This window comes from Thamnophis elegans, chromosome 4 (assembly GCF_009769535.1).
Source record: "Thamnophis elegans isolate rThaEle1 chromosome 4, rThaEle1.pri, whole genome shotgun sequence".
In the NCBI taxonomy this organism is placed as follows: Eukaryota; Metazoa; Chordata; class Lepidosauria; order Squamata; family Colubridae; genus Thamnophis; species Thamnophis elegans.
Window position 1 is genome coordinate 16,562,899 of NC_045544.1, and position 27,955 is coordinate 16,590,853.

Genomic DNA, 27,955 nt, shown 5'->3' on the forward strand with positions numbered 1-27,955 from the left:
GCTCTTATATTCAGCTACATGCACTAGGCAGAGATGATTGGGATAAGCACATGGCTGTTGTGGACATCATGAGCTACTGAGCTTTCCCAGATCTCTAACAAGGCATTGATATCAACAGAGGTAGGGATCAGTCCAAACGGAGGTTTGAGGAGCTCAGGAGGCATCAATTCAATGCCTAGAATGCACTCCCTGACTCTGTTATTACACCCTGAAATCCCTATAACTTTAACCTTAAATTGTCCACTGTTTTGACCTCACCCCATTCCTAAGAGGTCAGTAGGGGTGTGCATAAGTGCACCAGCATGCCTAATGTCCCTGTCCTACTGTCCCCATTTATTGTACCCATTTTCCTGTGTTCTTATTCATTTTTATTCTTATTCCTGTTATCTTGTACATGAGGGACAACTAAATAAGTAAGTAAGTAACAAACAAATCTTACAGAAGGCTGATCAATAGAGTATATGTCCAGAATCCTCAGGTTGACCATAAGCTCAGTTTTATACACAATTATATGCCATCACCCCAAGAGCAGGCTTGTGCTCATAGCTAAACAACCTCTTAAGTATATTGCCACGTTTATCCTTTTGCTGTACATTGCGCTGCTGTAGGATCTAAAATTCAGAATGGTAAGGTAGATGTGCACCCTTTACCCAACTTCTTTTATTATATACTTATTTATATTCATATTTTTTTCTTTCTCCTCCCCCCACCCCGCCTCCAGTGATAAGACATTGCTTAGATCCTTCTTGAGAGTGCATTCTACACTTTTGCATGGAAACTAAGTGTTTCTGATTTCTGTCTTGGAAGATCCGTGAGAATTTTCTTTGATCTTATTTGAGATTATGATAAAATTCTGATTTATAGCTAAGATTGTGACTTAATACATACTCGACTTCAAGTAACATATATATGCATAAAGTAGACTTTAATTAGCTAGTAAATTTCCACATTATGTAGAGAAATGTTAAAAGTTCTGTTCTTTGATTTCACTACCCTGTTTCCCAAAAAATAAGACCTCCCTGGATAATAAGCCCAATTGGGCTTTTGAGTGCATGGCGTTAAAAGCCCTCTCCTGAAAATATTGTATCACAGCAGTAGCCATGAGGTGACCATGCTCACCGCCTCATGCACCTCAAAAATAATAAGACCTCCCCCAAAAATAAGGCCAAGTACTTATTTCGGGGGTCAAAAGAAAATAAGACCCTGTCACAGTACTTTATTTATGTCTAAAGCGGGACACTGATTCATGTGAGTTACTCTGATTGTAGGTTGATGAAAAAAATATTACTGGCATCACATCTCAATCTATGTTCAGAGATGGCACCTTTGTATTTAAATTTTGTGCATTTCGGAATAGCTCTAAATAGTTTGATATTGCAGTCTTGTTTAGTTTGGGAAGTTTATTTCTACTCTAATTTATAGAGAACTGCAGGAAAGCTAGTATATTCTTTTGTGGCAATTCTTCATATTGTGCGCATAATCAATGTTCCTATTCATGGGAACTTTTGCTGCACCCTATCACCAGTGGTAGGATTCACATTTTTTTACTATTGGTTATGTGGGCATGGCAGGGGAAGGATACTGTAAAATCTCCATTCCTTCCCCACTCCAGGGGAAGGATACTGCAAAATCGTCACTTCCTCCCGATCAGCTGGGACTCGGAAGTCAGAGAGTAGATGGGGGTAGAGCCATCAGAGGTGGTATTTACTGGTTCTCCGAACTGCTCAAAATTTCCACTACTGGTCTCCAGAAAATGGTCAGAACCTGTTGAATACCACTTCTGCCTACCACCCAGTCTCTTGGCTCAAACTATCTTTCATCGCACTCTTTCCTTCACCTTCCCTGGCAAAAATTAGGCACCTTGTTTTGAGTCTTTTTCATTCAATAAATATATTTATAACTTTCCTTTTCCTTCCCTAATATAGCTACTGGAGCAAATGTAACCATAATCAATGGCTAACTGTAAAATTGCCAGAATCATTTCACTTTTGCAAGCCCAAGAAGCATTTTTGAGGGAATTGGCAGTGCGGCAGCTAGAAACATTTAAAGAGTTTCAAGTTTTTGTTTACTTTTTTCCCCAGAACTGTGGAAAAGTTTGAAAAGTATGCCAAGATCTGAGTGAGGCTGGTTCACAAAGCACCATGCCTCTTGCTTCTAGGAAGAAAGTAAAGTTACTCTATTATTTCATTTTGTTCTGTTTCATGGCTTTCTTCAGCACAAGACTTGACAAAAGTCTCCTCTGCTGGAGAGGTTTGAAGCAGAGGTGGTATTCAGCAGGTTCTCACCAGTTCTGCAGAAATTTTGAGTAGTTCAGAGACACCGCTAAATACCACCTCTGACTGGCCCCGCTCCCATCTATTCGCTGCCTCCCAGCTGATCAGGAGGAAATGGGGATTTTGCAGTAACCTTCCCTTAGAGTGGGGAGGTAATGGAGATTTTACCAGTATCCTTCCCCTGCCACGATCCGCAAGCCACAGCTGCCAGCCACACCACACCCACCAAGCCGCCCCGCACCCACCAAGCCACACCCACACAAACAGTAGTAAAAAAAATTGAATCCCACCACTGATTTTGAAACTACGCTGTCTTCTTAGAGCCGAGGTGGCGCAGTGGTTAAATGCAGCACTGCAGACTACTTCAGCTTGACTGCAGTTCTGCAGTTCGGCTGTTCAAATCTCATCGGCTCAGGGTTGAGTCAGCCTTCCATCCTTCAGAGGTGGGTAAATGAGGATCCGGATTGTTGTGGGGGCAATATGCTGACTCTGTAAACCGCTTAGACAGGGCTGAAAGCCCTATGAAGCGGTATATAAGTCTAACTGCTATTGCTATTGCTATTCTTAAATTTCTCCAGTAGGGCTTGCTGAATTTGTAGATAATTACTTAAGACAAGTTGCCTTACTTCTTTGCTTTGATAAAGAAAGCAATATTGAGTCAAACTCCCCTTTCCTAGCTTCCCCTTATGGCAAAATTTTTAATTTTTTCTCATAGTCAATATTTATTAATTATTGTGTACCATTCTCCTGGTTTGTGTATTGTGTATCCAAAGTTTTTTTTATACGCATGGGTGGATCTAATATATTTGCAACATACCCCTGAAAATTTGTTGTGAAACTGATCAGCTGTTGCTGAAGGAAATCTCATTCATTTTTATTACTCAACCCCAGGCATATATAAGCAAAGCTATTATGACAAATTCTCCTTAAACTTTATCAGCTGAAACAATGGCAAAACTATGCAGGGAATGAGATAAGAGATAAGATAAAACATGTGGACAAAAACTACTACAAAAGGCACACTCAACTGTAGTCCTCAGTGGAACTGCAATCTACATGGAGGGAAGTATGCAGTGGAGTACCCAAGGCTCTGTTTTAGGTCCAGTATTCTTCAACACCTTCATCAATGATTTGGATGAGGGGATAGATGGGGAACTCATCAAATGTTCAGAGGACATCAGCTGGCAGGAATAACCCACACTCTAGCAGATAGGCTTAAGATACGGAAGGATCTTGACAAACTTGAACATTCAGTGTTTAAGAACATTAAGTAACAAAATAAAACATAAAGATAACAGTTTGCAGGAAGTGGGTATGTCTAGTTTAATAAAAAGAAGGATTCAAAGGTGATATGATAGCAGTGTTTCAATATCTAAAGGACTGCCACAAGAAGAAGGGCTCAACCTTTTCTCTCAAGGCATGACGAGAAGCAATGAATGGAAAGTAATCAAGGGGAGATCAACCTAGAACTAAGGAGGAATTTCCTCACAGTTAGAACAATTAATTTCACAGAAGTTGTGAATTCTCCAACACTGCAGGTTTTCAAGAAGATATTAGGCTACCATTTGTCTGACTGGTGTAGGGCAATGTTGGTGAACCTTTTCAGCAAGAGTGCCAATATGGGAGTGTGTGTGTGTGTGTGTTAGAAACTGAAAGAGCAGCCGCCCAGTGTGCCTGTGCATGCCATGAAGATGATCTTCCGGTTTCCAGCGTGTGCATGCGCACCGGCCACCCGGTCTTCTGGTTTCTGGCATGCGTGTGTGTGGGAAGACCAGCTGGCTGGTGTGCATGCGCACACCGGAAACTGAAGATTATATCCCGCACATACATACGCGGCTGCTCGTTTGATTTCCAGCGCTCCTGCGCAAGTGAAGACCCGCTGACTGGCACGCCGGAACCTGGAAGAGCAATGGGCAATGGCTCACGTGCCCTGAGGGATGGCTCTGCATGCCGCTTCCAGCATGCGTGCCATAGGTTCGCCATCATGGGTGTAGGGTTAGTCCCCAAACGTCCCTTCCAACCCTGTTATTCTGTTTCTGTTACCTCCTACAGGAAACCTTCAAGCCAACTAGTAACTGGCTGGTTTTGTAGGACCATCATAGATGAGTCATTCTTATTGGCTAATGCAAAGATGTGCTGATTTAGTATCTCATTTAAAAAACTGTGGGCACCACACCTGCTCCACATTTCTGAAGAATGTATGCAACTGGACAAACATATAATTTGCTAGTTGATAAGATGATGGCTTTTACAACTCAGATCAGAACTTGCATGGGAGTGTTAAAAAAATAAACATTTGAAATTTGCATATATAATAACTGCACCCGATTACATCTTATTAGGTAACTTTTTTGATGTTACATTTGGAGTGTGTGTGGTAGGATAATACCTTCCTGTAATATTTTCCCAAAAGAGTATTTTTTGTTCGACCAAGATATAGCCTAGGAAAGTGTTAAGGATCTCAATTTGTTCTGCTCTTCTTTTTAGAGGTGTCAGCTCATATATATGCAAAGCAACACAAGGATTTCACAATTAGTGTTGGGGAGACCACAATAAAATTACATTATTTTAGTCACTCCCGATTATCAGATTACAATGATTTCTGACATGGGTACAATTATGTAGTCAGTGCAATGGCCGGACTCTGTATGAGGATATCAAAACTGCACAAAAATTTACTTGGCATTGCTGAGATCTTATAGATTTGGACAATTTGATTTATGTAATTATTGATTATTTAAACATTTATTTTCCTTGACTAGGTGCTAGCCTCTTTGAAGCTCTTCAGTTGGCAGTCATATGTGCTTCATGTTTAAGGTGTGCTCTAAGGAAGGGTGTCAAATTCAGGGCCAGGGTGTTGGATGCGGCCCTATGAGGTGCATAGATCTGACCCCACAGGGCCATCCTGGAAATAGCAAAGAACCGACTAATGGTGCCCCTGCCAGCAAAAAATGGAGCTCGGGAGAGGTGTGTGTGCAGCCCTCCTGACCTGTTTTCACTGGCAGAGGATTGCAAGAGGGCCGTCGCAGCCAAAAACAAAGCTCGCGAGCCCATTTTCGTTGGCAAAGACTCAGGTTGCCACAGGTGCTCCTGACATGAGTGACATCGAGCTGGCCATGCCCACCCTGTCCATGCCTACCCCAACAAATCGATTGTTGCAATATCTGGAAATACACGCTACAATTTCAAAATGATGTGATGCTGTAACATACATTGAATTCCTTACTAATGGCTGTCCATTATCTTGGGTAATTAGTACATCTTAAAAATTTCAGCAATGTCAGACTTCATGTAATAAGGATATGAAGCTTTCTGTTACCGTGTTTTCCCCAAAAATAAGACAGGGTCTTATTTTCTTTTGCCCCAAGAAATATTCACCAATGTCAGACATCATGTATAAGGACATGAAGCTTTCTGTTACCGTTTTCCCCAAAAGTAAGACAGGGTCTTATTTTCTTTTGCCCCAAGAAATATTCACCAATGTCAGGCATCATGTAATAAGGATATGAAGCTTTCTGTTACCGTGTTTCCCCCCAAATAAGACAGGGTCTTATTTTCTTTTGTTCCACGAAATATGGCCTTGGGCTTATTATAAGGTGAGGGCTTATTATTTTCTGGGGCAGGTGGGAAGCGAGGTGCGCCTTTTACCTTTCCAGCTTCATCGCGTTCCTCGCCATTGTGCTCTGGAAAGAAATCGTGAGAAGGATTTTTTTTTACCAGGGGCTAACCTGAACACAATGGCGAGGAATGCAACGGAGCTGGAAAGGTAAGAGGCGTGTCTCACGGCCCAACACCGCCAACCTCACCCTAATGGTAAAGGCAGCCTGCCTGGTTCCCTTCCCCGCCGTCCCTTTAGCGAGGGGTGGCAGGTGGGGGGGGGGAGAAGCGAGGCACGCATCTTACCTTTCCAGGTCTGTTGCGTTCCTCGCCCTTTCGCCCATTGAATCCCCTTGTAAAAAAATACTTCATGAGTTCAACTCGCGAGATTCAACTGAGACCAACTGAGATTCTTTCATTCCAGACTACATTCTGAGCTAGCAAAGAAAAGCCAATACTGTACCTTACCCACTAACTCTAACTTGGATAGTTCAATTAACTAACCCTCAGGGCAGGGGTAAAATGCTACCGGTTTGGACCGGTTCGCCTCAACTGGTAGTAAGAATGCTACCGGTTCCGGTGAACTGGTTTTTCCAACCATCAGCTGTGATGCCCAATTTCCTGCTTTCTAGTTAATCTAAATTGTGTGGCGTAGCGGATTGCCCCCACCCGCTGTTCACTTACCTTTTCAGGCGCACTCAGTAGCAGTCTCCACCCCCCCCGCCCGGATGTCATCATGTCTGTGTTTGACGCTCTGCGCATGCATGGAAGGTCCTGCGTATGCATGAAGGTGGCACCTGTGAGCAAAGCGAGCTCACCTTGCTATTGAAACCCGGTAGCCAAGGTAAGTGAATTTCACCCCTGCCGCAGGAGAACAGTTAAGTGTCTCGTAAGTTGATAATCCCTCTATAAGTATTGTCCTAGTCATATTTTTGCAATACAGGATTGTCAATCCAATGTTTTTCTTCCAAAATAGGTCAGATCTCTTAAGCAAAAGTAGGCCCATGATTGCTGTCTTATCTATTGTTCTATAAATAAATTGGTTCCTTGGTGCTTTCTGAACTTGGTTGTTTTCTTGCAGACATTTCATTACCCAAACTAGCAATAGCAATAGCAGTTAGACTTATATACCGCTTCATAGGGCTTTCAGCCCTCTCTAAGTGGTTTACAGAGTCAGCATATTGCCCCCAACAATCCAGGTCCTCATTTTACCCACCTCGGAAGGATGGAAGGCTGAGTTAACCTTGAGCCGGTGAGATTTGAACAGCTGAACTGCAGAACTGCAGTCAGCTGAAGTAGCCTGCAGTGCTGCACTCTAACCACTGCGCTAATTACATTGTAAATCAGAGTAAACATTGGACTCTGTACAATTCAAAATAAGTAGACTTTCTCACATCTGAGATAAAGTTCTTCTCATTCAAAACTCTAGACAATTTCTCTTTATATTTTTATAAAGAGCTAATCTGCTACATTTTAGTAATAGTATTATTTTAATAAGAGCTCATGAATCAAATAATAATACCAACAAATATCCTTAGCTAGTCCTCAGTTTAAAGCATCCGTTCTTAATTGCATAGATCAGTAGAACGATAACATAGCAGAAATATATAACTTTTCTCTTGTAAATAGACACATTTGCAAAATGTAAACTGAGTATTATAACCAACCTAGAAGGGGGTAGGGATGGAAACCACCTTTTCTCCGTTGTTATCGAGAACCATCACATTCTGAACATGCTGTGACGTATCATATCTCACCATCCAATCTGCTCCTGGAGAAAAGTATTTTGAATGTTCAAGAATGAAGGGCCAGACAGCTTGACTGCCCCTACCAATAGAAATTACTCTCAGTAACATATGATCATGGTGTGTGTGTGTGAGAGAGAGAGAGGGGAGGGGAATTCAAAAAAATTACTACCAGTTCTGTGGGTGTGGCTTGGTGTGTGTGGCATGGCTTGGTGGGCGTGGCAGGGGAAGGATACCATAAAATCTCCATTCCCTCCCCACTCCAGGGGAAGGATACTGCAAAATCCCCAATTCCTCCCGATCAGCTGGGACTCGGGAGGCAGAGAATAGATGGGGGCGGGGCCAGTCAGAGGTGGTATTTAGTGGTTCTCCAGAACTAGTCAGAACCTGGTGAATACCACCTCTGGTGTGTGTGTGTGTTTGTGTGACTTTCTTGATGTCTGTGGTTAGATTCTATCATAAGGCAGGACTTGTCTTCATGTGTTAGTGTCAATCAGCAACCTATGCCCAATATATTGCAATAAACAAACAAACAAACAAATAATTGGCAAAGATAATATTTATTTCTGTCAACCCATTCAGCAGTGTCTGTAAATAAATACAAGTATTTTTAGCATCTTAACTTACTAGATTTTTCCAGGAAATATCACCTTCTTGTAGCCCATACATTCTTTGGATTATGGATCCTTCCACTTATTAATATTGGTCCTTCTGGGATGATGCAGGATATTGCTTATTTATGAGACACAGGTATTGACAACTTTGTTCCATCCTAGCGTTTGTGCAATTACGGCAGGTGTTAGAATTCAAATGCACATAGCCAGAGGGACTGTGTTTATCACTGTAGTAAGTAAAAGCACTTGTCCGTGTCCATGAAAAACACTTCAACAAAGCAAAGATGTTAACATAAACATCAGCATTTCAAATGATTATGGGCATGACAATGTATTTTGAAATGACTTCTAGAGTACTAATCCAGGCTGTCTGTGTATCGATAATCTTAAATGAAAGATATGCACTGGGACCGTGTCTTTATACACATGCATACATCCAACACGGAGTGCCTGTAAATGATATTTAGGTCTGTACAAAGCATTCATAAGAGTACTTTGTGAAATGAAGCTGTGCATGTGGGAGATTTCTCCCCCAAATAGCCTTAAAACAGCCACAATAAGCCTTCTGTGGGGAGCAGGGACAGGGACAAATAGTTTGCATAGCTCTTCTTACAGTTCTGCTGAAATACAAGATGATGTGCAGAATTATACCGGAAGGATGTTATCGATGTCCTTAAGTATTTTGTCTCATTTTTGTTTTGTTTTTGTTGCAGATGTTTCATTACCCTAATTAGGTAACATCATCAATACTAGTAGCACTATCTAGTTAGGTGTTCTGTCCCCCCTTCTCCGCTCGTTAAACAGACGACAGGCAAACAACTTAAAAGGAACTCTCTTTATCAGTTCTCGGCTCAAACTGGCTGCGAGCCCAAAAATAACATAAATACAGTCTCTGCCTGAAGATAACGGAATGAAAAACAAATCTTTCTTACGGCAACACAAGTTGAACAAAATGAAAGCAAAGCACTTCTTCCAAAGTCTCTACGAATCAGGGTTACAGAAATCACAGCACTTCTCCAAGTGTATCCTTGAATCAGGGTTACAGAAAACAAAGCACTTTTCCAAGTGTATCTTACATAAATCACGACTGATGATCAATCAATGTTGAACGAACCAAGGAACGTTGACTCCTGCAACTAGGGCGTGGCACCATCCGTCCTTTTATCCCCAGAGTATGCCCCTAACGAGCCCCAGCTGCATAACTAATCTTGCATCTCGAAAAGACTCACAGAAGACTGCTGCTGAGTCACAACAGTTAGGGTAATAAAACATCTGCAAGAAAACAAACAAGCTCAGAAAGCACCAAGGATCCCTCATTTCAACCCTGAGCTACACGTATTCTCCTTTATTGGTATTTTGTCTCACTTAACAGCAGGGGCTGCTTGTTCTTATACTTTACTCCCTTGTTCTCAAAGCAAAGTTATCAGTGCTTGATGAGGCAAGGGTTGTGCTTTTTTTAAATTAGTGGGCTTACCGCAAGACACAAAATCACGCAGCCACCTTCCTTTCATACCTAAGGCAGGATTACAACCTTGGTCCCTACCTTCTTAATCCAAGACCTTAAGTACTATACTATGCTGCTCTTTATATAGGAAGAATACTGGAATAATTTTCCATTGTTTAAAGGTGGGGAGAGCAATCCCAAACCCCAAGCACACTTCTATCTTCCAGGCCAGGGGTCCCAGAATTAGTTTTCCTTTTAGTAAAAAATAAATAAAGAAGAAATATTAACTGAAAACCAAATGACCATAAATATACTTATTTTAGCTGGTGACATTACAGACATAATATGGGCAGATACACCAAGGTTAGGTATAGCCTTCTAAAACTCCATTAATATGAAGTCAGGTTTTGTTGTTTGTAAACACAATGTATTTTGGTATATGATTTCTGTCACGTTCTATTGTGTTACAGTGAAGCTTTAACCTCGCCCCATCCCCAAACACCATCAATATAGTCCCTTGTATATATTGTCACTTGCAATATAGCCTTAATGGCAAACCTATGGCACGTTTGCCAGAGATGGTATTCAGTGCCCTCTCTCATGGCACGTGAGCTGTCGCCCCAGTTTAAGCTCCGCTGCGCATTTGTGCGTACCTCCCACCAGCCAGCTGGTCTTCAGGTCTGTGGAGCACATGGGTGGGGATACATGCGGGTGTGTGTGTGTGCATACATGGGTGCTGGGATGCATGCAGAGGGACACACACACCCACATTGCATTTTTGGGGTTTCATGTGCACACCCAGGCTTTGGGCAAAAGTTACCCATCATTGCAATTTAGTCACTTGTCCCACATAAATAATGAATTATTGCTCAAAATTGCTCAAAATTGCTTTGTATCAAAACTGATTTGGGCTATCCTGTGCATGCCCAGCATATATCATCTAACTATTGAGATGGGAATGTTGTTGATCTGTCAAAAGTGAAAGATTAAAAGATCTTCAGGACACAACTTGTGCATGTTGGTGCTGCATTTTCCTCCCCAGCTAGTGGCAAAGAGAATGTGAAAAGGTAAGGTCATTACAGGTTGAGAATGAATAATAATAATAAAGCTCTAGAAAAAGGAGTAAGTAGGCAGGATATTATAGGTACTTTAGGAGATTACTTGAGTATGTTCCAGAGGTGGGTTCCTATCAGTTCGCACCTATTCGGTAGAACCAGTTCGTCAAATCTACCAAACTGGTTAGAAGAGGTTCCACCAGTAGACCCGGAAAGCAGGCGACACCTACAGAAGAGGTTCCAAAATTTTTTGAAACTCACCACTGGTATGTTTCTTCAAATCTGTTCTCAAAAGTTGTGGAGAACTGATGGGAGCCTAGAAATATAGAGGCTCCAATATTGAACAATCAAAACATCGGGGTAGGTCATGTGGTATCTGGGGATATTTCTCCAGGTGTCCATCTACCTTAAGTTTTCATTAAAAAGACCTTATTTTATGTATAAAGTAGGTAGCTAGGAAACTACCATCTGTGGCATTGTTTTTATTTCCAATGAAACCTTAAGCCTCACATCCTTTCCACATTGTTAAATAACAACACAAATAGGGGACTGTAGTTTTTGTTTTTAAAAAGTGCCCATCTACCCAGAAAAAATACAATGGGAAAGGGAATAACCTGATAGGGTTGAGCTGGTGCCAGGGTCATGGTTTGCCACCAAGATGTTTTGTTCAAACAGGCAAACCTTTCCATGATATATATTTATGGAGTTATCTATAAGATATCCTTTAAAGGTCTCTATTGGCCCCAAATGGTCATTTGCTCTCATGTGCGCAGAACAATTTACATTGAACAGCGCATGCACATGCAGTGCACACATTGTATGCCAGTTGCGAACTGGTAGTAAAACCAGCAGCAGCCCACCCCTGATCTAAACTTTATTTCCTGACACCTAAGTCTCTCTAGCTAAAATTATGCACACCGACGTCCTACTGATTTCAGTAGAAGAACTAAGGAACTTTAATGAAGGAACTAAAGAACCAAGGAAAAAACTGTAATGCCCCTTCTCTGAAATCAACAAAAATTCAAGTTATTAGTATTTGGTTCCACATCAGTTCAGATCATAGAAGTAAAATTGAATTTATACAGATTTACTGCAGCGTATATGTATGAGAGAATTGAAGCTCATCAGTATTTTATTGCTAAATTGGATTACTATGGGTACAAGTCTAAAAGTTAATCTGTTACTACCTTCAAAGCCAAGCTATTTACCTAAATTATATTTGCATTTGAAAATTTTCAAGTCAGACACATTATGAATATCAAGAAATGTGATTTTGTTTTCCTGTTGTTTATTGTAGACAATACAAGACAGGTAAAATAAAACAGAATATTCTGTGAGCTTCTTTCTCAACTAAATAACTTTATTTCCATGATATAAAATATGCTGCTAGAAAGAACTATTTCTGAAAAATACATGAGGAGTGGCTCTTGTATTTAGAACGGAGAAATCTAAAGACCTTCTGGGTGATGCAGCTCTCCCTCAAAGTCACTCCAAGCCGGAGCAAATCATGACTTCTCTCCAAATTGCTCTGGCTGTGCAAATGAAGAGTCATTGCTGTACTTTCTTCATTGTAGTGCAATATAATGTATGTAGTTCATAGTAGAGACAAGCTTGAGGTACTCTCTCAAACTTTAGAGAGAAGCCACAATGGTGCAGCAGAAGGAATGAGAAGAGCATCTATGGAAATAAGACTTAGAGAAGCTGATATGGAAAGAATAGAATCTTACCAAACCATTATTGTTCTTGCAGGGATGCGATTGCAAGAACCATCATTACATGCACAGAGCCTGTTTTAAACACATGAGTCTGGAGGTTTTACAGTACCAAAGAGCAAGATTATTGTGTGAATAAACAGTTCACAACAATATAGGTACAGTGCATCTGGTCATGGCATTGAAGTGCTTGCTGCCACAATTAGATTCCAGTAAACTGTGGGTTTCAAGCCTTCCAATGCGAAGTTCTTTATAATTATGAATCTCTCTCCTCTTTATATTGAATTTGTCCCATGCTTAATAAGTAGGCCATTAGCAAAGTAAAAAAAAATGAATTCTATCCTTGATCCACCCACTATGTACAATCTGACCATTGAAAAAGCATCAACACCATGCATTTCGTGCAATTGGATACAAGAATTGTTAAAGATGTTCAAATGTGGTTTTAGGCTTGTTAATAAGAAAACACATTTTGTGAATGGGAGACAATTTTTTTTCTAAATAATATATTACGGGCTCCTTATTTCAGAAATGAATATTTAATAGTGGTTGTTATTTTTTTTACCAAATAAAGAGGTAGGTGTATTTTCACACAATGAACAACAATGTAACAGGGGAAATTAGGGGGAAATTAGAACAACCAAATACAGCAATACTGCATAATTTAGATGAAGAAACTACAAATTATTAAAAAAGAGAGCAAACTTCCCTCTCCATATTTTCATCGAGGGCTTCTTTCTTTTGCTTAAAACATTGATTAGAAATGGTAGAATTTGTAAGCTCTCTTTTTCGAAAAGATGCCTGTTTCAATAAATCAATTGTATCCATGGCTAATTGCAATTTTAACCGCTGGATTGACAGTAAAGAATATTTCAGCAATTCTCTCTTACGTTACCAACACCCGCAGTCTAAAAGTTTACATAAAGTTAACGAATCTCAATAATTACATAATTACAATAGGATTTTGTTGTTAAAACAATCTTCATAAATAATGTTTTCTATCTCTTCAACAACCTAACGGTCAATTGGTAAAGACAGGACAGTATTTCCTTTTCTTTTATTATCAGATTGAAGAATCCTCACTGCTCGTAATGTTTAAGGCTTGGATCAAGTTACTCTCCTTTGGCTTTCTTCTGCACTTTTCCGTTTTCCATAATTGCACCGTTTTCTTGTTTGCATGTACCATTTGCTATTACGCCGTTGGTGATCTTGCCGTTCTTTTCTTTTTGCTTGAGGTCCTTGGGCTCCTTGGGCATCTTGTATGTCCGATAGTAGAAGTTACCAAACAGAACAATAAAAGTGCTGGCATAGAAAATGACACCCCAGTGCATCCATTTAGGAAAGGGGCAATCAATATAAATAGACAGGGCGGTGTGGCCAATAGTCACGTGGAACTGAAGCTGAAAGGCAGAATAACAGAAGGTCCATTAATCCTGATTATTAAATTTCTGTTAAGAGTTTATGTGAGTCCCTCCCTCCACCAAAAATGTGTCTGAATAATACCATTCATACATTTCTTTACTTTACTTAAAACCATTATGGACTTTCTAATTCAGAGAGGGGATTTAGCCAGTTCTGACTGGTTCTGGAGAACCAGTAGCGGAAATTTTGAATAACTCAGAGAACCAGCAAATTCCACCTCTGGCTGTGTCCACCCCCATCTATTCGCTGCCTCCCAAGTCCCAGCTGATTGGCTGGGTCTTCTTCTACTGCCCTGCACAGGAGAACGGAGCTGGAAAGCAGGTTAGTGGGGTGGGGAGGGAATGGGGATTTTACAGCATCCTTGCCCCAGGAGTGGGGAAGGAATGGGGATTTTGTAATATATTTCCCCTGCAACATCCACCAAGCCTAAAAAAATATATTCTGTATACAGCCACTCCTTGTTTAGTGACTATCAGGGTTAGCAATCATTCACAAACACAATGATAAAAAAAAAAATTTCTAACCAATGTGCACCTTTATGACAACAAAAGCCTTTGGTGTGAAACTGATTAAGGTCTGATCAGTTTCAGGCAGTAGCACAGTTCAACTAATTCAAGTCACAGACTTGAGCTTGTATACTTGTGATTAGCACTTTTTAGGGAGGTTCCATCCTGTGGAGAAAAGCAGCTCAGGAAGAGATAGCTTGTTTAAGCAATATCACCACCCTGAAAGGCGGGCGGAAGGGACGGGGGATGGACAATGGGTCAGTCACAGGACTTATAGGGCAGAATTTTATTTGAACGAAACCACATCAACTAGTGATCTTTGCAGCATCTTTTTCTATCAACCCATGACCATTTTGCTTAATGACATGACATTTGGAATGGAGGGCAGTCACTAAATGAATTGAATTTTATTATTTGTATGCCGCCCTTCTCCGGGAAGGACTCAGAGCGGCGAACAATTCAATAGAGGAAAAAAGGGGAACATAAAACGACATACAGACAATTAAAATAAGCAAGAGTCACGCAGCCATACAAGTTGAGAGGGGTGAGGAGTGATTGTGTGGGAAAAGGGAGAACAGCTATAAGAGCTCTAGGTGAGTATCTTTATTTATTTATTTATATTTATTTAGTAGGTTTATAGGCCGCCCAATCCCAGAGGACTCCGGGCGGCTTACAAAACAAAAAGAAGAGTAATTAATAAAAAAATAAAAGAAAATAATTTAAAACATCACACATGCACTCAATCTGATGGGGGCTGGACCTCAACAATGAGGTCAACAGCCCCAGGCCTGCCGGAATAGCCAGGTTTTAACAGCTTTTCGGAAGGCCATGAGAGTGGGCAAGGTCCGGATCTCTGGGGGTAGTTCATTCCACAGGGTCGGAGCAGCCACAGAGAAGGCCCTCCTCCGGGGAGCCGCCAGCCGACATCTTGTTGCCATTCTTGTAGTTCTCTATGTGCTGATAGCAAGAGTGGGTGGTAGGGAGTTTCTTCTTCTTTTATCTATATGAGTTTCCTCATGTTGGAAAAGATAGTCACTCATAAAGCCCTCCATGGTAGTGGATCTGCGTACTTGAGAGACCGCCTCCTGCCAATTACCTCCCTGCGACCAATTAGATTGCATAGATTAGGCCTCCTCCGAGTTCCATCTGCCAGTCAGTGCCGACTGGCAACTACACGGAGGAGAGCCTTTTCAGTAGTAGCTCCGACCCTTTGGAACGATCTCCCCGTGGAGATTCGTACCCTCACCACCGTCCAGACCTTCCGCACAGCCCTTAAGACCTGGCTAGCCCGTCAGGCCTGGGGATAAAGCTAATTTGTCCCCACCCGAATGATGAATGAATGTTGCTTACTATTTTACTTCTATGTATTGTTTGTGTCTATTGTCTGTACCCTCCCTTCCTCATTTTATGTAAGCCGCCCTGAGTCCCCTCAGGGAAAAGGGCGGCCTATAAATACTAATAAAATCCAAATCCAAATCCAAATAGTCTCTAAAGGTGGTGTCTATGTTATTACTTTCAAAGTTCTCACACTGAAAAGACCCAAAATTAAAAATAACTGATTTTTTTTTTAAAAAACCCAAATATTACTTACTAATTGCATTATGGTCAAGTATCGTTTCCACCAAAGGTACTTTTGGATTTTTGGGCCACAGGCAGCTAGTCCATAGTACATGTACATGACAACGTGAATGAAAGCATTCATATGAGCTCCAAAAAATGCTGTTGGATAGAAGAAACAAAAGAAGCACATTAAGGAAATCATTAAGGCATTCAATATTCAATGATGTTTAATTTTTCTCACCAAAGAGAAGAAAGCACAATGCCTCAACAACAGTTTCCCTCATCATTTCTTCTTATAATTTTTGAAAAGCTATAATTTCTCAGGGCTAGATCAAAGGACAAGAAGAAAAAAAGGAAGAGACTCCTCTGTTAACACATATAAAGGCCCACCAAAGGGACTCTACTTGAGAGACCGCCTGCTGCCAATTACCTCCCACAGACCCATTAGATCTCACAGGGTTGGCCTCCTCCGGGTGCCATCTACCAGCCAATGCCATCTGGCTATTACCCAGGGGAGGGCCTTCTCTGTGGCAGCTCCGGCCCTCTGGAATGAACTCCCCGCAGGGATTCGGACCCTCACCTCTCTCCAGGCCTTCCGAAAAGCCGTCAAAACCTGGCTTTGCCGGCAGGCCTGGGGGTGATGAGTTCCCTCCCCTCTCGACATGTATGGTTGTGCGACTGTTGCCTATTTTATTATTTGTATTTCGTTTTTATGTTCCCCTTTTCCCCCTTTTGAATTGTTTGCCGCCCTGAGTCCTCCCGGAGAAGGGCGGCATACAAATAATAAAATTCTATTCTATTCTATTCTATTCTCTATAGGTAGCCACTCTATAGCTTGAATGAGTTGCTCCAATTTTATTGCAACCATAAATCGTTACAAGTATTGGAGAGTGGAATCATATTCCCACATCACTTGTTCTACATGATATGTGTGCCTGAAAAACCTATTTGTAATTTTACTACACAACAGCACAACTAAGAGTAGAAATGTTTGGTGATTACATGTCCATTTTCAGTCCAACAAAGGATAAGCAATGAATAACTCTTCCATATTCCTAGTTGTACAGGTAGTCATTGACTTTGACCACAATTGACATTTATGTTGCTAAGCAAAACAGTTTTCTTGTGCTGGACTGAACACGCAAATGTAACACTTGATCAAGTCAGAAAACTGATATTTGAGATGGCTCATTTTTCTAGACTTGTACTGGAAGGATTATTGATTTGGGGTAAATGTGTATCCTTTCAAACTGTTATCGTTTACAACTATAAAGTATATAGGGACTGCAGAGTCATATGAACGGTTATACTATATAATAGAAATTATGAATTTATTATTTAATAAGAGCAAAAAATATCTAATTTATCAGGCAATCTATGGAAATGTATACACAGGGAAACATGCATTATTAAAGACAGAAAAATGAAAACTATGGGCAAGATTCTGATTTAAAGTAAGAGAGTTGTATGACTTAAGAAACCATAAAGAAAAAAAAATGAAAAGAAAGTGTGATAAGTATTACAGCCTGATCAGGGGTGGGTTCCTGCCAGTTCTAACCTCTTCTATAGAAGAGGTTCCACAAATCTACAGTGCCGCTTAGAACCAGTTCCAGCTCCTTCCCCCCACCCGTCTGCACATTATCAAGATGAAGAGCGAGAGGAGGAATTCTGGGAGTTGAAGTCCACAAGTCTTAAAGCTATCTAGTTTGAAGACCCCTGGGGTATTTTTTCTAAAGGGTTAAAGGTGCAAGGGTCTTGTAACTTGACTGCTTTAAGACTTGCACACTTCAATGCCAGAGTTCCTGAGCCAACATGACTGGAGGAGGAATTCTGGGAGTTGAAGCCCACAAGTCTTAAAGCTATCAAGTTTGAACACCCCTGGGTTTTTTTTTCTAAAGGGTTAGGGGTGCAAGGGTCTTGTAACTTGACTGCTTTAAGACTTGCACACTTCAATGCCAGAGCCAAGATGACTGGAGAAGGAATTCTGGGAGTTGAAGTCCACAGGTCTTAAAGCTTAAACACCCCTGGGGTTTTTTTTCCCCTAAAGGGTGAGGGTCTTGTAACCTGACAGCTTTAAAACTTGCGTGCTTCAAATGCCTGAGTTTCTGAGCCAACATTTTGGTTGCTAAGCAAGAGCGTTGTTAAGTGAGTGTCACCACATTTTACAAGTTGGCCATGCCCACCCAGTCACATGGCTGGCAAGCCATTCCCACAAAGCAGGCCACACATACAGAAGAGGTTCTAAAAATTTTTGAAACCCACCACTGAGCCTGATATAATCTTTATGTACAATTTTTATTCACAGAGTAAAATGAAGCAGTTAAATCTAGTTTTTACAGTACATAAAAATAAAATAAATACAGGTGTTCCAAGCATAAATGGAAGTTATTGAATTTATTATGACTTGGTCGACTAGATTCTTTCATCACCATGTTAATTAAACAAGGCACAATCAAAAAATTTATCTGCCTGTGGTTGCAGAATTTTAGTTAGGCAAGTTAGATCTATCTGTTGCTTCATGCAGTTCATAGACCTAAACACAAGGGGAAGAATATGGATTTAAAATCTGAATCATGCACTTATGCCAGTGTGAAAAGTGTTTCACAAGATTATAGTAATATATTTTTCCTCCCCCTCATTTCCCAGACAAGGAAGAATATACCTTTAAACTGTTAGTACCACAGAATTAATTCAACTTATTTTTATAACTGTAGTATAGAAAATATGTACATGCTAATACTCTATATGAATATTCATTATCTTTTCAATATTCACTTTCCACTTACTAGACAAGTTTACTCACCTTGTCCTCCTGCAACCCATTTGATGCCAACCCACCATAAAGTAAACATAGTGAAATGGTGATAGACATGAAGAAAACTGATTTGGTTAAATTTCTTTCTTAGGATGAAGAATATTGTGTCCAGATACTCAATTCCTTTTGATATGTAGTACCACCATAAAGCTCCTGCTATCTGTGAAACGAAAGAAGAATATAAAGACAAGATCAGACCAATGAATCACGAAAGACAAGATCAGATTAATGCACCATGTAGGATAGGATGTGCGTCCCATGGAATCTTTAATTACTCAATTTGTTCTTCTGGGTTAAGAAGTTCCTGCACAATTTGCACAATATTTATCTCTTTTCGTTGACTGTCTCAGTTAGTAGGTATTTAAATTAAGAGTTAAACATTATTTTGTAATGCCAAGACAAGAGATGTGAAACCATTTTGTACATTATTCTCCCCAAAAAAGTATTTTAAAAAAATCTCCCACATTTTCCTGAATTTAGCCATTTGAAGTCTTATTTGGAACAAGCAGCTTTCATGACTTGGAAATTAAGATAAAATCAGATATGCACACCACTTCATCAGGCCTAGCCATCTTATACTACAAGTGCAGAAATATGATTAATATTCTTATTTTCATTTATTTATTTATTTCATATTCACAAATATTCTCTCTCTCTCAAAAGACAATACTGTGTGTGTGAGAGAGAGAGCGCGCGGGTTGTGGGGTTGGGTTAACGTGTGTATATAATTTGTTTTTATATTGCTATTTTTATTATTTGTAAGTCACCTAGCATCACTCTGGACAACAACGAATAATAAATAAATAAATAATGCTATTGAAAGTTTCCAAAACAAGAGAAAAATACAAACAAAAAAAAAGAGTAAAAATGAAAAAGGAAGAAATAAAAGAGCCAAAGTTCAAAAAACAAAGGAAAAAAGGTAGAAGAAAAATAGAAAAAAAAAAAAGAAGTGGTTTCGGATCTTCTTTATAGCAGTTATAAGTATAACTGTAGATTCTTAAAGTTACACTATGAATCTATTCTTTCTAGTCTGTCCTATTTAAACATTAAAACCATACATTTTTACGTACATAAGTACAAGGTTACAGGCAGCAGCAAACAGATACTGTCTTTTCTCTAATGAAATTAAAGATACCTCAGTGTTCTAATCATTGTGGTTATAACTTCTTAATTGTTTTATGAACCAAGATTAACTGCTTAAACATTTACTACTTTTCAGTTTCTGCTCAGAGTATAATAACTCAGTGCTCTCAATTTATATATAAAGTGAGTAGGAATGATGTTTATATGTAACACGGTATCACTATGTGAAACTATATATATTTTAAAAAAATATGAATTCTAACACACTATGCACGTATTTAAAACTTTCAGGAATCTATAAATATTTCTGAAAAATATGAAGTAAGAGTAGAGAATATAAGATGTTATTTAAGCAGTATCTCTAAAATGTGAGTCTTTCCACAGTGGACAACTGAGAGCTCTCTTTTTCTTAAAAACATAAAAGTTACAGTTTCATATTCTCCCAATGGAAAGCACTTGATGATGATCTTTCAACTTGTGATTTGCAACACATGAACTAGAAGAAGCAACCATGCTTGGGAACCCGCAGGGAACACAAGAAGGGATGAAATGGCAAAATGTGTGCAATAGCATCATTCAAATGTCAGAACTTGTAACTTGCATCAGATGCTGGCGTGCAAGCAAGTAATGGGAAAAATCTGTACAATGCTACTGCACCCATGTTGTAATTTTGCTATAAAGATTTACTATGGACAGTGTTGCAATTACTCTCCCACCTTAGGATGTGTTTCTAATACTATTCAAATATCATTTAATGGCACAATGAAGGCACAATTAATCCTAATCATGGGATTATGAAAAGAATACTGATAAATGGATGAATCTTTCCTAAATATTCCATGTCTCAGAAGACAAGTCTATTTAATTCTGATTATTTTATTTCAGGAAAGCATTATAAACAATTGGCTTCTGCTGCTCCCCGCTCCTTGGAAGCACACTGCTTGATTTTGCCTTCAGTCAATCATGCATTAATACCTTGCCTAGTCATAATACCCAATTATGGTTGAACTGCTTTGGAAGACAATTCATGACTTTACACAAATGGCTTCGGGTTTATGACCACAATTAGGACTGAAACTTCCATTGTTCAGTGAGATGATCATTAAGTCAGCCGTGACGATTTGACCACATGACCATAGAGGTGCTGCGATGTCCATAAGCATGACTGGTTGCAAATCACCTTTTTCAGCACCACTGAAATCTTTGAACAGATATAGATATAGAAACAAATGGTCATAAGTCAAGGACTACCTACAAACATTTAGAACAGGTTGTATTGTACTGGTATAGCAATAGCACTTAGATTTATGTATCGCTTCATAGTGCTTTTACAGCCCTCTCTAAGAGGTTTATAGAGTCAGCATATTGCCTCCCGCAACAATCTGGGTCCTCCTTTCACTGACCTCGGGTGGACGAAAGGCCTTGAGCCGGTGAGATCTGAACTGCCGAACTGCAGCTAGCAGTCAGCTGAAGTAGCCTGCAGTACTGCACTCTAACCACTGCACCACCTCAGCTCAGTATAATATTCAAAATAACATATTGTGTTATTTTGTATTAATTGCAGTGGGATTAATGCATTTCTGGCGTAATCTAAAGCAGATCTGGGCATTTTACGGCCCCTGGGACATATCTGCCCTTTGACTATCCCCATCTGGCTCACATGGCGTCAATTGGACATCAGAAATCAAATGTAAATAAATGTATTTCAGGGGGCAGGAAAAGCATCCGAGTCAGGCCAAACTCTGTGCAATTGCTTCGTACCCCTTCAATCAGCTGGTGGCCACAGAGCGAGCACTTTTCTGCCCTTACGCAGGACTCACCCACCCCCTCACCTAGAGCAGCCTGAGGAGTTGACAGAGTTTGAGGACATCAAATCAGGGTATACATTGGTTCAGCCCTCCACAACCATCCCAGTTTCTCATGTGGCCCCTTGGGAAAATAAATTGCCCAGCCCTGATCTAAAGGATTACTGCATTTGTAGAAATATTTTTTTTTTAAATTAAGATTGGTATCAGAGACCCTATTTGTTGCTTTGCCTATTATTCACATGTCTTATAATTCCTTGAACGACTGACATTTTTCAGTTTTAAGTACTGTAGTTTTTAATTCAGATGATGCTATTCAACATACTGCAGAGATTAAAACTAATCATCTGCACAATAATTTTACCATTCTCAACTTTTGAATGAATGATTCTATGATAGCGAGCATCGGTTTCAAGTTGATTTAAAAAAAATACTAAATTTGTTTTATTGTTGTACTATTTAAGTGTTCACATATCCTTGTTCTAGGTTGGTTTTATTATTGAACTGAAATAATGTTTTTATACGTCTGTAAACTGGCTTGAACTAGGTAGCCTGGAAAGACAGCATGAAAAGCATGTGACTAAACAAATAACGTTTTCCAGTTATTACACAGCAATCTAGAAAGTTGATGTTCTGATACTATTTGAAAAAAGCCGAAGTAATCTCTCCCTGCTTTCTAAAACAGTATTTCCTAGCTAACAATATTAATACACAAATGAAGGCAAATATATGTGTCCCCGGATAATGTTGCAGGATCCAATCTGGGACGGTCACGGGGACCAGTCTTCCAAGCTTTCTGACTCATGTTGGAGCCCATCTTCAGGGAACTTCTTTCCAACAGAGTGTATGCTTTGGGCTATTCTGTGTGTGGTATTTATATGGCGCCTGTTGTTATACAGCTTTTTAGATGTTGATTGGGCTGTTGATATGCCAGCTATGATTGACCACCAGCTAAGGAGGTGAGGACTTGGCAGCGCAAGCAAACAACAGCCAATGGCTTAATAGCCAGCCATCAACACCCCAATCAACATCTAAAAAGCCACATACAACAAACTTATGGAGATTGGATCCTGCAGTATTAATACATCCCATTTTTTTCAAATGTAAAGATAGCCACCATGAAACTGTAGAACATGCTTGTTGGTTTAGATCAAAATCTTCCTGTTCAGCACTCTGTTCCCACATTTGCCAATTCAAGTGTTGCCTGAGCTGTTGCCTGAGGGAAACAGCCAAGCACAATAGCAGAATAGACTCTTCCAATTTGTATTTTTTCATCAACCGGTATTTAAAGGGCAGAGTGCATCTGAGACTGGAGGCAAGATACAGCTCACACAAAAAAAATAGGTATTTTAGGTGCATTTGCTCACTGCAATGAATTATGTGGTTGACTGGCTTAGTTTTTTTTTTTATTAGAAGGGCATGATTTCCATCGTTGGTTTGTCATTAAGAATACATCAGCAAGCCACAGAACAGTATTTTTGAAACTGTATATTAGCTCACTGCAAATCCCTTTGAGTTTAAACTGACAACTTGTTAGTTGGGATCAGGGAGAGAAGGCTGGCTTACAATCCCACCCCCGAAAGGAGTTCCATCTGGAGGCATCTGCAATTATCCACACACACTATGCAATGACCCCTAATAAATTTTTTTAGCAGGGTAGTTTGATGGAATATTTGGGGGGATATTAACTTTGGGCCTGTTAAAACTATCACAAAATACAATAGTGGTGCTCTCAGATGAGGAGTATCCCTATAGTCCCATTGTGGTTTGTTGTTTTAAAATTTCTGTTTCTATGCTATACAGAATTGGTAGGCATGGTACGGCATGGCGGAAGGAAGGGAGAGAGGGAGGGAGGGAAGGAACGAAGGAACGAATGAACGAAGGGAGGAAGGAAACTGCCATTTACCTTCCCCAGATGAATACATCAGGGAAATTTTTCTCTTTCTCTGCAGATTGTAGTTTGATCAGTCTCTCTTTCAAACATGACTATTAGTTTGCTAATCCCCCCCCCTATCAAATTGGGCCCTTTATTGTTCTGTTTTTTTCAAAGTTGATATTTATACTTCGGATAGTTCCTGATATCGCTGTAAGGAATGCAATAAATGCATGAAAAATAGTTTATGCTTTTGCTTAAATTACTCTTCCCAACCTCAAAAAATGTCGGAAATAAATTATATAAGGAAGTTCAGGACTTTATCTGTGTCTGTTCATCAGCAAGGTAACTCTCCAAGAAACACAATGAGAGAGAGAGAAGTACAACAAACATTGAGTTAAAGAACAACAGACCCAAGAAATTCATTGTGGAGAAAACCACAATTGCTCCCTTCTAAGCCCCTCCCTCCTGGTCATGTGATCCAAAGAAAGCATGCACAGTCTATTTATGCTAAAGCACATACACCCACAAACACAAAGACACAACATACAGAAAAAGCAGAAACACACAGGTTATGTTATAGAGTAGAAAAATACTTCCTATGACCTCTGCTGTCCTCCATGGTTTCCCTAATTTATTTTAGATCAGATACTAAATGGTTGCTACTTGTCTTAAATGTCTATGATACTGATTTTCAAAACTATTGTTAATGCTATAACAAAATAACAAAAAAGGCAAAATAAAAAATATGGCACAATAAACCTAAAACTAAATAAAAACAATAAAATAAAATAAAAAATCAACAAATTTAGAAAACAATGCCTCTTCTGATCATAAAGAGAGATCCAATTTAATCTTTAAGGAACCTGGAAACTCTCAACTGAGAAATATACTTTATGTGCATTGACTAGCCACACTGCTAAAGGGAATAGAATACAGAGCATGAATTTATATTCAGTTCAACTGTTGCATAACCTCCACTCTCAGTATGGAACGTATTTTTAATTTTCAATAGGGAGTATATTCAGTATTCATAAATTCAGTGAGAGCCGTAGTGGCACAGTAATTAGAAAGCAGTACTGCAGGCTAAACTCTTCCCACTGCCAGGAGTTCAAACCTGACTGGCTCAAGGTTGACTCAGCCTTCCATCCAACTGAGGTTGGTAAAATGAGGATCCACATTGTTGGGGGCAATATGCTGACTCTGTAAACTGTTTAGAGAGTGCTATTGCTATTCAGTATGGAATATATTTTAAGATTTGTGCCTTCATTTTGAAGCTATGAAAAGTATGCTGTTGAAAATAAATTTGGATTAGAAATGTAAAAATAACATTTACATTATTATCAACCAATTTATTGTGGAAAGTACTGGCATCTTCTAAAAAACATAATCTGTGTCAAGAATGATTAATACAGGACTGCCAAGTTTTGGCCTGCAAACGTCTGGATAATGATTTGGTGGCAGCAAACAAGAACAAATAATTTCAGCTTTTTGCTGCCATCTAGTAATGGTATGGATGCAGATCAGACTTCCTTAATAAAGTGATCTTTAGGACATAGAAATTCAAAAAAAAAATCTGAGATATGTGTTATCACTACTATTTATATAAAGAAATTGTCTTATAATGTATATAATCTTGCTCTTTTCTTCAGGGTAAACCTGTCTAAACAAATTCTAACAGAAGAGTAAGACATACAAACAGCTAAGGTAAATCTTTGACATAAAGAATTTGAATAGGTGATAAAACTCATAAATCAAAGTTCCAAAGGAAATATGGCCATCTGAAGCAGTTCTGTGAAAGCAGAATTAATAATCGTGGTAAAAATCCAAAAATTAGTGATAAAGTTCTTGAAAGTTCTCTAGATAAAGAGAGGACAGGAGATCATCCACAGGTATTCGGGATGGCTGCTCCACATGAGAAAACTGTAGGACAGCAGTTTTCTGTGTGTTTGAGTGCGGGAAGATGATAGAACTAGCCATCTTGTTGCAACCATGATGGAGACTTTTAAAGGATGCTAAGCTCACAAACCTCACTTTCCAATCACGTTGTTGATTAACTATTGCTAAGCTGTTGTAAAGCCCTTTAGAAAGACAAATTTGAAAGCACTGGGTGACGCTGTCTTTAATCCTGAGCAAAATAAAAAAATTAATCATAAGCATAGGAATTTAAAGAATCTGAAATAAACAGCAAAAACCTAAAGAAGATTTTGATCCTGTAAAGTTATAAATGGACTAAGGGTTCAGATAAAATTGGAAACTTTTACAATAAATTTTGGAATTAATTATCAAATACAAACAGCATCTCATGGGAATATAGAATATCAGAGTTAGAAGGGACCTTGGAGGTCTTCTAGTTCAACTTTTCCTTAAGCAGAAGACTCTATACCATTCCAGACAAATGGCTATCCAATCTCTTAAAAACATCAAGTGATGGAACATCTATAATTTCAGGAGGCAAACTATTCCACTGATTAATTGTTCTAACTGTTAGGAAATTTCTCCTTAATTCTAGCTTGTTTCCATTTGTTAATTCTTGTCCTGCCTTCAGGTGCTTTAAAAATAGGTCAATCCTCTCTTGTTTGTGACTGTCCCTCAACTATTGGAAGACTGCTATCATGTCGTCTCTAGTACTTCTCTTTGTTAAGACTAGGTATACTGTCCTTGCAATTGTTCATCATATGCTTTAGTCTCCAGTCCCATAATTATCTTTGTTGCTGTTCTTTGCACTCTTTCTAGCATCTCAACATCTGGATGCAGCATTCCAAGTGTGGTTTTACCAATGCAGTATTAAGCAGTACCAGCACTTCATGTAATCTTGATACTATCTCTCTGTTGATGCAGCCTAAAACTGCCTGGCTTTTTTGGCAGCTGGAGTACACTGCGGGCTCATACTTAAGTGGTGGTCCACTAGAACTCCTAAATCCCCTTCACTGGTACTGCAGTAGAGCCAGATAGGTTGAGCCAATTCTATACCTGTGCATTTGGTTTTTCCTGAATAGGTGTAAAACCTTGCTTTTCTCGTCACTGAATTGCATTTTGTTGGATAGAGCCCAGTCTGTCAAGATTTTGCTGGATCCTGAGACTGTCTTCTAATGTATTGACTATTCCAGCTTGGTGTTATCTCCAAATTTGATGAGTTCCCTTTCTATCTCCTCATCTAAATTGTTTATGAAGATGTTGAAGAGTACCGTGACTAAGACAGAACCTTAGGGTACTCCACTGCATGCTTCCTTCCATGTCAATGTAGTTCCATTGAGAACTACAGTTGTGCACAGTTGGTCAACTAGTTACAAATCCATCTGGTGGTTATGCTGTTTATCCCACAGTATCTTACCAAGAAGTAGGCTGTAGTCTACTTTGTCAAATGACTTGCCACAGTCCAAGTATACTAGTGTACTATGTCCACAGCATTTTGCTGATCCAATAATAAGGTTTGTCTAGCATGATTTGTTTTTGATCAATCCATGTTGGCTTCTACTAATAGCTTAGTTTGTTTCATTCATTCATTCACTCACTCACTCATTCATTCATTCCATTCTGAGCCTTAGCTTTCCTGACTTCATCTTTGGGCTATATGCTGCTTTAGTTATGTCTCCTCTTTCCAGTTTTTATACTGTCCTTTTTGTTTTTTAGTTTATCAGAGTTCTTTATGCAACCATACTGGTTTTGTCGGGATTCTCTTTTTTCTTTTTCTTTTTCAGTGGTATTGTGCTAGACTGGGTTTTTATAATCTCAAATTTCCCAAGATTCTTGAATTGTTTTCTCCTTTAAGATTTCCATCCAGTTATCCTACCCAAGCTCTCTCTAAGCTTGTTGAAATCAGCTGTCTTAAAGTGTAAGACATTAGTTTGACTTTGTTTTAGTATCTATGCCTGCATTATGTTGAATTCCAATATGATATCATCACTCTCTCCCAAAATTCCCACAACTTCAACCCCTCTATTATTTAATCTTTGTTAGTAATGATTAAGTCCAGTATAGTTAACCCTCTAGTTGTCTTCTCCATCTTTTGGGTGACAAAGTTGTCTGCTAGCTTTGTTGGAAATTTGTTAGATCTCCCATTTAGCGCAGACTTTGTCTCCCAATTGATGTCAGGGTACTTTTGTAGTGTGTTTCCTGCACATCTTACCTAACTAATTAGCAAAAAGATTCCATCTATTTCATCTGTTTGGTCATCTGTAGTATACACTTTTGGCAACGTCATTTCTTTTTTCCTTTTATATTAACTCAAATGAGTTCAAGAAAGTTTTCATTCTGTTTTGCATTTCTATAGAGATGTAGTTATTTCTTATCTATAATGGAACTCCACATCCTCTTTATAGATCCTGTTTTGCTTTTTACAAGATATAAGACAGATAAACAAATTTCATAATTTCAAAAAGTGGACACTAGAGGGGACTTTAGGTACAGGAATCCCATAAAGATCTGCAAGATTTGTTATAGATAAGACA

At 39.3% G+C, this 27,955-nt stretch overlaps 1 protein-coding gene across 1 annotated transcript in view; it reads right to left on the reverse strand.

Moving 5' to 3' along the window:
* Window positions 1-13,552: 13,552 nt before the first annotated feature.
* The window catches only part of ELOVL4 (ELOVL fatty acid elongase 4), a 40,274-nt gene continuing 25,871 nt past the window's right edge, over window positions 13,553-27,955 (reverse strand). The window contains exons 4-6 of the mRNA XM_032214817.1: window positions 18,732-18,903; window positions 15,960-16,087; window positions 13,553-13,840 (exon numbers count right to left, since the gene is read on the reverse strand). Of these exons, the coding sequence (XP_032070708.1) occupies window positions 13,553-13,840; window positions 15,960-16,087; window positions 18,732-18,903 (588 nt within the window). The remainder of the gene's footprint in view (window positions 13,841-15,959; window positions 16,088-18,731; window positions 18,904-27,955) is intronic.